This window comes from Bos indicus, chromosome 3 (assembly GCF_029378745.1).
Source record: "Bos indicus isolate NIAB-ARS_2022 breed Sahiwal x Tharparkar chromosome 3, NIAB-ARS_B.indTharparkar_mat_pri_1.0, whole genome shotgun sequence".
In the NCBI taxonomy this organism is placed as follows: domain Eukaryota; kingdom Metazoa; phylum Chordata; class Mammalia; order Artiodactyla; family Bovidae; genus Bos; species Bos indicus.
The window spans coordinates 29,882,470-29,895,320 of NC_091762.1; the positions used below are offsets into that span (position 1 = coordinate 29,882,470).

The window sequence follows — 12,851 nt, forward strand, 5'->3', positions numbered from 1 at the left end:
TGTTCAGTTAAACTGAATGTTTAATTAGGTACTAAAACAAAGTCGAAGTGTTAAGTGCTGCCAGTTTTAAGTGTTGGAAGGAAACAGGATGTAAGTGGTAGAAATTGAGTAAATTGATTGACTTCTTAAAAAATTAAGAGTTATCACTGAAATGTTGAACCAAAGAAAATTAGGTACAGCTCAGAACTGAAAGTTAACTACACTGATCCTAACTATAGGAGCTTTTAGAATATTAAGCCCTACTTGGTTGCTTTCCTGTAAAGTGAGAAGTGTAGCAGAATACGAAACCGTTGCTTTTGAAAACACCACCCTGTTGGCAGAATGCAAAGAGGAACTTAAACTTTTGATAAAGATGAAAGAGGAGAGTGAAGAAACTGGCTTAAAAGTCAATATTCAGAAAACTAAGATCATGGCATCTGGCCCATCACTTCAGGGCAAATAGATGGAGAAACAATGGAAATAGTGACAGACTTTATTTTCTTGGGCTCCAAAATCACTGTAGACAGTGACTGCAGCCATGAAATTAAAAGATGCTTGCCCACTGGGAGAAGAGCTATGACAACCTAGAAAGCAGACACCACTTTGTTGACAAAGGCCCGATTAGTCAAAGTTATCGTTTTTCCAATAGTCACGTACAGATGTGAGAGTTGGACCATAAAGAAGGCCAGCACCAAAGGACTGATGCTTTTGAACTGTGGTGTTGGAGAAGACTTTTGAGAGTCCCTTGGACAGCAAGGAGATAAAACTGGTCAATCCTAAAGGAAATCAATCCTGAATATTCATTGGAAGGACTGATGCTGAAGCTGAAGCTCCAATACTTTGGCCATCTTATGGGAAGAGCTGACTCATTGGAAAAGACCCTGATGCTGGGAAAGATTGAAGGTGGGAGGAGAAGGGGATGACAGAGGATGAGATGGTTGGATGGCATCACTGACTCAATGGACATGAGTTGTTTGTTTGTTTGTTTGTTCTTGCTGTTAAGGAACTGGTTTATTTAACTGTATCAGTGCCATGGAAATTTATAGACATGGGAGTTGTACAAACAGAGGACTGCCTATACATTACTTTTTTACATTGACCCAGAAAGGCTTGAAGAGATGACTGCTGAGTAATAAAACAGTCCATCTAAATTTACATCAAATAATTTATCTTAAGGTACCCAAAAGGCAGTGTTAGTGCACACTGAGTACATATGTGTCATTTGGCAAAACCAACTTTAACATGTATCTTAGAATTACAGAACTTTAGAAATACAGAAAGGGTCACAATCGGACACCACAAATTATCCAGCATGTTTGTTATGAATTATTTCTCCTCCTTCGATTTCAGTTTGCTCATACAGCCACTTTCGATCACAGCAGCATTCGGTACCACATTTGGTAGAACCGCAGGCAGGACAAGCATAGAAACAGCCTAAGCAGTCTTCATCGAGGCAGTGACAGAGGTCCATTCCGCTGAAAATCCGGAGACCCTGGCTATTGTAGATCTTACTCTTTGCCAGGATCACTTGTCTGTCTGAACCAGCTGTTGCATTTTTGGTAAGCCTTCTTTTTTCTCTTTTACCAGTTTCTGGAGCAAATTCAGTTTGTTTTCCTGGGTTTGCAAATTGTAATGACCTCAAAGCTTTAGCAGTTCTTCCATCTGAGTCAGGTTTTCTTTTCTGCCGGTCTTCAGAATCAACATCCACACTTCCATTGATTATCTGTGTACATTTTGGACAAAGTTTCTAACCAGGTACAAGCTGTCTTCCAAATTTTGCACTCAGAAAAGTGGCATCATCTAAATCAATTACATGTAAATTTTTTTTGGCTAGTTTTTTGTGTATGTTAAATGGGTCACAACATGACTTCTGCAAATCATCAAATCTGTCCATGTAAACTTTTGCATGATGGAAGCAAATTGTATTGTTCCCAGAAAGTGTCATTCCAGTTCTCAGTTGAAGTAGAAGCATGCCATTTGATGACAATTCTTGCAAAGTCTTGAAACCTTATGACGAGTATAATGGGTTTTATGGCACTCATTTGTGGTCCAAAGCTGGACTCCAACTGAACATGGATCCATCATACTTGATTCTAGTAAATTTCCTCTTTCTGATTTTCGCCTAGAGATCACTCTCTAGCAGATCACCCTTTAGCTCGAGCTCTCCACCGACCCAGTATGCACCACACCCGCCACCTCTCTGGACATGAATTTGAGCAAGCTCTGGGAGTTGGTGATGGACAGGAAGCCTGGAATGCTGCAGTCCATGGGGTTGCAAAGAGTCGGACATGACCGAGCGACTGAACAACAGCAGCAACAATTTAAAAATCATCTCAATGAAGAACTGACTTTTCTTAACTATCACCTGGTTTTACTCATTTATACAAGCAAAATGATTAAGGTTTCCCTGGTGGCTCAGATGGTAAAGAATCTGCCTGCTGTGCAGGAGACCCGGGTTCGAATCCTGGTCAGGAAGACTCCCCTGGAGAAGGGAATGGCAACCCACTCCAGTATTCTTGCCTGGAGAATTCCACGAACAGAGGAGCCTGGTGGGCTATAGTCCATGGGGTCCCAAAGAGTTGGACGTGACTGAGCGACTAACACTTTTACTTTCATAAAATGAAGTTAATTATTTAATATTCCTCCTCCCTAGGAGCACTCTCTAGTCTCTGCAGATATATTGGTTTGATGATATAGGCAGATGCTTATCTTTAAAATCTATGAAGGTGGTTGATACTGTGCTTTTAGAAAAATGTCCTAATGTCTTGGTAACACATATAATGAGGGCCCACCAATGACTGTGGTGCTTTGGAACATTACAGAAGCAATCATTTACATAATTCCTGATGATCATTTTTGGGCTTCCCTGGTGGCTCAGAGGGTAAAGCATCTGCCTAAAATGTGGGAGATCCGGGTTCGATCCCTGGGTCGGGAAGATCCCCTGGAGAAGGAAATGGCAACCCACTCCAGTACTCTTGCCTGGAAAATCCCATGACTAAGAAGCCTGGTATGGTAGGCTACAGCCCATGGGGTCGCAAAGACTCGGACACGATTGAGCGACTTCACTTTGATGATCATTTTACAGCTATGGACCAGCAAATGTTAGATGCCTCCATTCCCTCCTCCTTTTTGAATTGGAGTTATGTTACAATTATTCTATCACTTTTTCATAGGTTGAGTGTTTAGGGGTGAGGAGACAAAGAACTTTTTTTCTTAGTTACAGGTCATCACATTGATAGGAGCTGTACCCCAGGATCCTCATTCACATGCAGGCCTGGTACAGATGACAAGATCCTGGATTTTGAGCTAATGATATAATGAGATGAGGCTTTAGGAAAAATATATAAATTATGACCAGAGCAGCAAGAAGCAAGTGAAAGTGAAAAAATTCCGGCCTCATTTTTCAGTAATAATTAAGAGTACAATATTTGGACTACACGAGTGAAGAGTATATGGGCTGGGGGCAGGGAGGGGAAGGAATGGTTGGACGGGTATTCCATTGAAGGCCCTGCTGCTGCTGCTAAGTCACTTCAGTCGTGTTCGACTCTGTGTGATCCCACAGACGGCAGCCACCAGGCTCCCCTGTCCCTGGGATTCTCCAGACAAGAACACTGAAGTGGGTTGCCATTTCCTTCTCCAATGCATGAAAGTGAAAAGTGAAAGTGAAGTCGCTCAGTCATGTCTGACTCTTGGCGACCCCATGGACTTGCCTACCAGGCTCCTCCATCCATGGGATTTTCCAGGCAAAGTACTGGAGTGGGGTGCCATTGCCTTCTCCATTGAATGCCCAGAGAGAAGTAAATAAAGGAGGAAATTTTACCCCACATTGCTCATGAAAGATATACTCTGGTTCTCTAGCCTTACACCATTGACTGTATGAAATAATGCAAAGGATATATAAGATTATGCAAAGATTAGATTCCCAAAATTTCATTTGCCCATATGTATACCAGTAGTGAAATAAGGAAGGTGGTTTATTATTATGGGGAAAGGTTTACTATTGATAGTAAACCTTTAAACAGAAATTTAAAACCAAGTATGTCTTACTATCAATAGTAAGAAGCCTGGTATGGTAGGCTTCTTACAACCATTACAATAGTAATAGTCTTACTATTACTATCAATAGTAAGACATACTTGGTTTTAAATTTCTGTTCTACTGCTTACTGATGCCACTTACCTTGGGGAGGCTATTTAACACCAGCTGGATTGTATCTTACAATTTTTTTTTTGTTTTTGTGTATTATTTTGGGAGTATGTTATAAATGTATTTGTTGGAATCCTTAACTTGTCAGTGGCTAGCTTTAGTGTGAAAGGACTTTGGCCTAGAATTATCTTTGCAGAATCTTCTGACATTAGAGGTCTGAAAGCTACTTAGACACTGTTTTTAGCCTTAGTGATAATGACAAATAAAAATGACCCTTTAGCTATATAATTCCTATTCCTAGTCCCAAAAGAACGTATGATCTTTTTTTTTTTTTAGAATGGAATAGAAAGCAGAAGATTGGCTCTGAATATTTTGCAAGCTAGAAATTCCACTTTGAACAATTAACTTACTGTTTATGCTTGAATGTCGACCTACTAGTTCACCAGGTCAGAATACCCTGGAAAAGTTGATAGGTTTGAGTGCTGCTTCTGAGACACAAACCCAGAATCTAGGTATAGCTCCATTAAGAAGGCAACCACTAAAAATAAGTGTCCAGTCCTGAGAACCTGTAAAACACTGATGGAGTCCAGCCCTGTTGGAAGAACCCAGTTAATTCTATTAGAGAATAGATCCCAGATTCCTTTCATCTTGGTGATTAGACCTTGGGCTAAAAGGAAGACATTTAACTCTTGCTGTATTTCAGGTGGGTTTCCCTGATGGCTCAGACAGTAAAGAATTACCTGCAAAGCAGGAGACCCAGGTTTCCCTGGGTCAAGGATATCCCCTGGAGAAGGGAATGGCAACCCACTCCAGAATTCTTGCGTGGAGAATCCCATGGACAGAGGAGCCTGGATGACTACAGTCCATAGCATCGCAAAGAGTTGGATGTGACTGAGCAACTAACACACACACATATTTCAGATACTGCTTGATCCTTCCACATAACATTATCTTATTTAATCCTCATTATTTCCCTGTGAAATACTTTATATTATTCCCATTTACAATTCCTCAAATGCCCCAATTTTTATTCATCTCCTCAGCTTTTATATGTCATGTTCCTTCTATCTGGAATGGTTTTACTCCTACTCTTTGCCTAATGAGTCCTTACTTGTCCTTCAGAGCTCCTCTCAGATGTTTCAACTTAAAGGAAACCTTCTTTATTTTGGTTTGTTTCCTTATTACACACTATATTTCAATAAGCACAAGAAATTATGTGATTAGTTATTTAATATCTGTCATTTATGTCCAGGTGTGAGCCCCATGAGGATAGGACCTGTATCTGTGTCATTTTTCTGGATTATTTGTATGCCAAGTATGTGCAGTTCCTTACACACAGGTACTCAGTAAATAATCAATGTGCCATTGTGGCAAATGAATGCCATCAGGAGTTGAATGTTTGTGTAATGTAACTTCAAAAACTTCTTTCTTTAATTTACACCATACCCAGAACCCAACAGGAAGTTTCTTAGTGATTATTACCCAAGAGGCTCTTCCTTGTCTCTATTTCAGTTTTAGATTGGCTATGTCACTAGTCTAAGTTATCCATTAACCCTGGCTTGGGTGTGGCTCTCAGGGAACTGAAAGTCTTCAATAAGCCTCCCCAGCTGTGTGCGGGTGAGCTCTGCAGAACAGTCTCGCCCTTTCTGGGCAGCTGCTTTGAAGACAGGTGGACGGAAAGACTCCAGGACCCCATGTCCCATTAAGTAACTTTGCATGAGGACACATCTGGTTTACCAGGGTTTCTGACTTCCTGCTGAACTGAATTGCTTGTTCTGTAGGAAAGCAAAACTTGACTGCAAACATACATCTAAAATGAGCCCCCGAACTTTTGAGGAACAAACAGAATGCATAGTGAACGCTCTCCTCACCGACTTCTTAGGCCCCGCTTGGGAGGTTGGTAACCGGACCCTACAATGTGAAGATGAATCAGATTCAGGTAAGGCTTCTGGGCCTGAGGTGGTAATTGCAAGTCAGTAAGAAAATCTGAATCTGCTAACTTATTTCCTCTGAAGTCTCAAAAGGCAAACTAAGTTTTCAGCAATATCTGGAGTCCTCATAGCAGGGAAAGAGATTCTCAGTGAAGGGAGAATTTTTTGTCTATTGGTGTTGACACTATATTAAAGATTTTCATGGGAGGATGAGGACTGGATTGTTTAGAAATCTAGAGAACTTGCTTCAATGCCCAGGTCCCTGGGGCTTGCCATCACTTCAGGCATTGTGATAAATGCGACTGTGCTCCTTTTTAGGGGAGGTTTCCTCTTTTGATGTGGCCATCATTGCGGGTCGCCTTCGGATGCTGGGTGACAAATTCAATGGAGAATTGGAAGCTTCTGCCAAAAATGTCATTGCAGAAACCATTCGAGGACAGGTCAAGTTTCCACTACTTCTTTCTATTTTTTGTTTCTGGTTTATTCTATTTCAGACACTGTTCTCTTACTATGCTTATACAACTGTGACTAAAAATGTTCTATGAAAGATTTGGGGGCTTACTGCATCCAGGGAGATACAGCAGGAATTCTTCAATTCCAAGTTTTTAGCAGTTAATCAAAGACAAGGTGGTATTGAGGTAAAAAGCTTTTGGCACAGGCTCATCAGCCTTCTGATTGTTTTTCATCAGAGCTGTGCTTTATGGCATAGAACATGTGTATATATATATATATATATATATATATACACACACACTTTTGGTAAAACATTGGTAAAATGTTTTTTATTCTTGGTAAAACATTCTATTCTTTTAGCACCTTTTAAAATATTTTGCTGGTGAAAGTGAAAGTCCCTCAGTCATGTCCCAACTCTTTTCGAACCCATGGACTAAACAGTCCATGGAATTCTCCAGGTCAGAATACTGGAATGGGTAACCTTTCCCTTCTCCAGGAGGATCTTCCTAACCCAGGGATCGAACCCAGGTCTCCCGCATTGCAGACGGACTTTTTACCAGCTCAGTCACAAGGGAAGCATTTATTTTGTTGGTAATGGGCATCTTTTTTCCCCTTGAGATCCAGCAATAAAACTATATACAGGAAGGATAGGCATTTGACAAGTCTGATGCAATGGGGAATAAGTACTTACAGCAGCCCACTTAGGTGTATCTGGCTTTTCATCAGAGTCCTGATTCTTGGATTCTGTATTGGATATAAATACCATAGACTATGTTTTAGAAGAGGTTGCTAATTAATATCAATAATGACAGCTAGTATTAACGCATTACTTACCATGTGTCAGACAATATTCTACATGTTTTACACTTATTATCTCATTTAATCCTTACACTACTCTATGAGGCATCATAGAAGCAATTGTAGTGCAGCTTTTCCCCATGTATGTATAACACTGTGAGAGCAAACATCTAACCCAATTTTGTCCACTTGCTGTATTCACACAACTTAGACTGTAGAACCTATAGGCCAGGTGACCCCAACCTGTAAGATCTAATCCCTGATGACCTGAGGTAGAGCTGATGTAATAATAATAGAAATAAAGTACACAATAAATGTAATGAGCTTAAATCATCTTGAAACCATCCCCCCACCCCTAGTCTGTGGAAAAATAGTCTTCCACGAAACTGGCCCCTGGTGCCAAAAAAGTCAGGAGGAACTGCTGATCGGTCCTCAGTTTTCTGACTTAACATCCATTTAAGCAGGTAAGGAAACTGTGTGTGTGCGCTTAGTTGCTCAGTCGTGTCTGACCCTTTCTGACCTCATGGACTGTAGCCCTCCAGGTTCCTCTGTCCATGGGGATTCTCCAGGCAAGAGTACTGGAGTGGGTTGCCATTCCCTTCTCCAGGGGATCCATCCAGGGATCAAACCCAGGTCTCAGGCATTGCAGGCAGATTCTTTACTCTGTGAGCCCCTAGGGAAGCCCAAGTTTCATGTGTACCACATAATTCCATTTCTGTATACACCACAGCATGCTTGCCACCAAATGTCTGGTTTCTCTCCATTACCATAAAATTGACTGCCTTTTCATATTTTGACCTTATTTTTCATTTCAATGTGGACTCATGAATTCCTACTTTATTCAATGGGTTATAATCTGTTGCTATCATTATTTATTTGTATGCCCAAATTGCCCCAGATTCTACCAGTAGGACTCCTTTCAATCTGGACTGTGATTTTGGCATGTCCCTATCATTCTTTGAGTACTACTTTAATTTTTTTTACAGAAGATCTTGTATTTTCCAAGCTACAACCTGAAATTAGCCATTTTCCAGGGAACTCTGATTTCTTTTTACAGAGAACATAATTTGGAAACCAGGATATAGGCACTCTCACTGTGGATGCCCTTCTCATCTTCTTTGGGTTCTAACACCCTGCTCTGGCTACCATGGGCCCTCTATGCCACACCACAGAAATCTTTGTTGGCCCCACCTAGGGCTTCCCTTGTGGCTCAGCTGGTAAAGAATCCACCTGCAATGTGGGAGACCTAGATTTGATCCCTGGGTTGGGAAGAGCCCCTGGAGAAGGGAAAGGCTACCCACTCCAGTATTCTGACCTGTCAGGAGAATTCCATGGACTGTGTAGTCCATGGGATCGCAAAGAGTCAGACATGACTGAGCAACTTTCACTTTCACTGGCCCCAAATAATGGCTTTTGGATCAAACTTTTGGGGAAGGGTAAAGGAAGAGGAAAAGCTTAATCTATTTTTTACTTTAGAGTTTCTAAGACTTCAGTCATTTAAGCCAGACATTCAGGATTTGACCAGCTCTACTATCATGTACTTAGGATTTTTCTTTCAAATCATTTTTTTTCTTTAATAATTTTGTTCATCCTGAGCAAATTGTGGGTTTGATGGGCTACTTATGTTTTTTTTTCCTAATACCCATTGCAATAAATTAAAAAATATTAAAATAAGAAAAGTTTATCCATTTATTCCTTAAGATTACCTTATGGATGGGAGGGGAGTTGGGGGAAGAATGGATACATGTATATATACAGTTGAGTCCCTTCACTGTTCACCTGAAACTCACAACATTGTTAATCAGCTATATCCCAATACAAAATAAAAAGTTTGAAAAAATATTATCTCAAAATAAATTTACTTAATTGGAAAAAAAAAAGATTACCTTAGATACAACCAATATGTCCTTGCCGTTCTTTGAGAAACACTTGCTTTACTGGATTCCTGCAACTGCAGCCTCCTGTACCTTTTTAGTGATACTCCACTGATATATCTTCTGTCTTTCCCCAGGCAGGAATTGTACTTCAGAACACAGTAAAATCTCTCAGCAATGCCTGGTGTGCCCAAGATTCCAGCTTGGCTTATGAGAGAGCCTTTCTGGCAGTGTCAGTGAAACTTCTTGAACATGTGGCCCGCATGGATCCTGAGGTGGCAAGACAGGTGGTGAGGCCCATAACGAATATGATCAATGGCAACACTGCCATCCGAGAGTACATCCAGGGCCAGGGAGGATGGGTAAGTATTTTGGACCCCTGGCTTTGCTGGCCATTGGCATTGTTTTTATATTAATATATATATTTATATTAATACTGAGACTCCAGTTCATGGTTCTTTCTGTCAGTTGGAAACCATGCAGGTAAACAGGACTTCCAACTTTGCTGAAAATGACAGGATTATTCGGGGTTTTTTTTGCCATGGAAAAGGGAAGCAGTCAGAAGCTCAGCCGGCAGGTCTTGGACCCCAGAGTGTTCATGCATGCATGCATGCTAAATTGCTTCAGTCATGGCCAACTCTTTGCGACCCTGTGGACTGTAGCCTACCAGGCTTCTCTGTCCATGGGCTTCTCCAGACAAAAAAACTGAAGTGGGTTGCCATGCCCTCCTCCAGAGGATCTTCCTGACCCAGAAATCGAAGCTGCATCTCTTGCATTGTCTCCTGCATTGCAGGCAGATTCTTTACCGTTAAGCTACCAGGGAAGCCCTGCACCCCAGAGGCAGGTTGCCTAAAATATTGACTGCTAACTTTGTCAAACTAATTTCTACTTCCTTCACATAATCATCTGTGATTCTATTTATGGTGAGGTTGTAACATCAGTCTGACTTTGCTCTACCCCTTGGTAAGTTTCTGGGTCTCCTTCCCCTAACATGTTTTGGGTGTGTGTTGAGGAAGTTCAGAATCATCTTACTATTGTCTAACCAAGAACAATGATATCTGCTGTAGTGGTAACGATAGGCGGCGTTCTAAGCCTATGCCTTAGAGCATCTGCTCCGTGGAGCATGTCTTCATTTTCAGGATGAGCAAAAGCCTTAATAGGAGCTACCTTCCCTTAAGGTGTCTGCAGGTCTTTCTGGTTTCTCCCATCCAAGTACTAACCAGGCCCGACCCTGCTTAGCTTCCGAGATCAGACGAGATCGGGCGCGTTCAGGGTGGTATGGCCGTAGTCTTTCTGGTTTCTTAAGGGAGTTCCTGAAGACCATCCCTTTGACTGTAGGATATTCATTGTCTTTCCTAGGAAAATCTGGAGGGCTGAAGAAGAGATGGAGCTGTTTCCCAGCCTGAACAGAACTTCTTTGACTGATCAGATGATTGATCTCTGGTGATTAAAATCAACCAAATTAAAAACAACCAAATAAAAACCCTCTTTCTCTTAAACAGCACTGAATTTAGCTGAATAATCTCTTTTCTACTGATTGTTAAAGTTAGGAGCATCTCCCAGAGGTCTACAGAGATTTTTTTTTTTTTGGACAGTAATTACATCTTTATTTCAAGTCATTATCATCTCCAAAAACTACCTTTCATTTGACTGCACAGTCTCACTGCAATGTTTCACAGTAAAATTACACTCCTCAAATTTGAAGAGCCTGAATAAAAAAAGCTAGAGCCCCCAAGAATTTCCAGGTACTGACTTAGTAACAGTGTCTACTGGCACAAACCTTATATATTTATTCATATTTTTAAAACTGAAATAAAAGAAATGAAAACTACTTTAATGAAAAAGGAAATCAGAAATGAGGTTGTTAAATATAACTAGCTACATTTTAAATACAAATACCAGGTATTCCCTGATTAGCATAGGTAAATGTCTAAACTATTAATATCAACCCAAATTCTGGTCTTGGAAAAAGATCAGAGACAATTACAAAGAAGGTGCTTCATAGTATCAGGTCCATTTTTAAAGCAATGAGATCCTTCGGGACAATCAGTTTAGTCTTTCTTTTTATCAGACATTTCTGTTGGTCCTCTTGTTGGTAATCCATTTATGTCTGCACCCTCATAGTCTACTTTGCCTTTGTTTTTATCATTGGTTTCTCGTATAGCTTTCCGAGGCCACATACGGCTAACAAAGGGGGAGATCAGAGGGTATATATATGGCTCCAGGAACTTTTTGTAGACCCAGAGCAGAACTGGAATGACGATGCAGGGAATGCACACCATTGTCCCGGATGTGAGTTCCTAAACGTGAGGGCAGGAGAGCCGCGCTGCGCACCGAGGCCGCCGCCCACGCCGCCCCGATCCCCGCAGACCACTACCCGGTTCGGCTCACCGGCCACAAATCCCACGGGCACTCTACAGAGATTTTTATACTTTCTGTTTTTACATGAGGGGTCTTCCACAGTGACACAGTAGTTTTAATGAGATTTTTTAGTGCAACAAAGACCTCCAGGCACAAAGTAATGACTTTAGAAGTGGAGTTCCAGGCAACAGGGCAGGTTGCTGGAGATAGTGTAGGGAAAAGGGAGCCCACAGTGAACCATTCCATCAGATTTAGCTCCATCCTCCGATAAGGCATCTGGTCTACTAATTTTGCAGTCTAAAGCATTTCAGGGAGATCTTTGGTTTAGAAAATCTTGTTATTTTAAGTTGAGGATTTTCTTTTAAATTCATAACCTGAATCTCATGTAAATTTCACTGGAGCCAAATTATTTTATATATTGTCAAGGCTGGAAGCAAGAAAATAGCAGTCTGTTCATCTGCTATTCTATTAGAAAGGCCAAAGAGCAACAGAGCACTCACTGCATTTCTATGACTACAGAAAACAGGAAGTGCTGGCCCCCTTGTGGGACTGCAGGGCCATCCTAGCTTAGATGAAGCCGCTGTGTACATGCCACAGTGTTTCTCGAAGTGCAGCTCACTTGCCACTTGTGGACCTTATACGTTGCTGATTTCCAGGCTGCATCCCTAGAGATTCTGTTTTGGTAAGGGTAGGCTGGGGCCTAGGATCCTACCTTTTTAATTGGTCCCACTGGTGATTCTGATGTGCACACAAATTTTGAGAACCATCACATTCAAGCAAGGGTTGGGGAATTACAACCCACAGACCAAATCAGCCCATAGCTTTTTTTTTTTTTAAGAAAGTTTTATTGGAATGCAACCGCAGAGTTGAGTTATGGCGGACACCATATAGCCTGTCCTGTAAAACTTAAAATGTCTACTCTCTGGCCCTTTAAGTTTTCAGATCTCTGCTCCAGAGCTCCATGACCATTTCTCCTTGAGTAATTTAAACTCTGTTGCAATCCTGATAATTCCAAAAGAAACCATAGATAGGATGACTCTTAATCAGAATTTAGTTTGAGTGTTTGTTAGTTCTTGCATAATCCACACTTTCTCTAAAACCTTTGGCAAATCAGTGAACTCCAGGACTCCTGAGTATTCGATAGAGGTGTGTATTTCCTTGGTCCTGCCACAAACGATTGGAAGTTATTGGAAGTAAAACATATGGTTTCTATGGTCTGTGTATCACATAACAGTTCTTAATAATCTCATAGATTAATAGACGGTCATCAAGTAGAGACTTCTTCATCTCTAAGCTCCAGAAACTAGAT

General features: G+C 41.1%; 1 protein-coding gene and 2 pseudogenes across 1 annotated transcript; 1 reads left to right on the forward strand and 2 right to left on the reverse strand.

Moving 5' to 3' along the window:
- Nucleotides 1-407: 407 nt before the first annotated feature.
- Nucleotides 408-5,564, reverse strand: LOC139182164 (ARL14 effector protein pseudogene; annotated as a pseudogene).
- A 198-nt stretch (nt 5,565-5,762) lies between these two features.
- BCL2L15 (BCL2 like 15) lies at nt 5,763-10,685 on the forward strand. Its single transcript, XM_019956777.2, has 4 exons — nt 5,763-6,064; nt 6,375-6,496; nt 9,319-9,543; nt 10,541-10,685. Exons 1-4 carry the CDS (start codon nt 5,941-5,943, stop codon nt 10,556-10,558), a joined length of 489 nt encoding a protein of 162 aa, XP_019812336.2. The 5' UTR covers nt 5,763-5,940; the 3' UTR covers nt 10,559-10,685.
- Nucleotides 10,686-10,789: 104 nt separating this feature from the next.
- LOC109555905 (UPF0729 protein C18orf32 homolog pseudogene) lies at nt 10,790-11,615 on the reverse strand (annotated as a pseudogene).
- Between the last annotated feature and the right edge of the window lie 1,236 nt (nt 11,616-12,851).

Bases quoted from the DNA above. Each gene is read 5' to 3' on its own strand.
- BCL2L15 (XM_019956777.2), top strand. From the start codon at position 5,941: ATGAGCCCCCGAACTTTTGAGGAACAAACAGAATGCATAGTGAACGCT. The intron at 6,065-6,374 runs GTAAGGCTTCTG...GCTCCTTTTTAG, and splicing joins TGAAGATGAATCAGATTCAG to GGGAGGTTTCCTCTTTTGAT. The intron at 6,497-9,318 runs GTCAAGTTTCCA...GTCTTTCCCCAG, and splicing joins CAGAAACCATTCGAGGACAG to GCAGGAATTGTACTTCAGAA.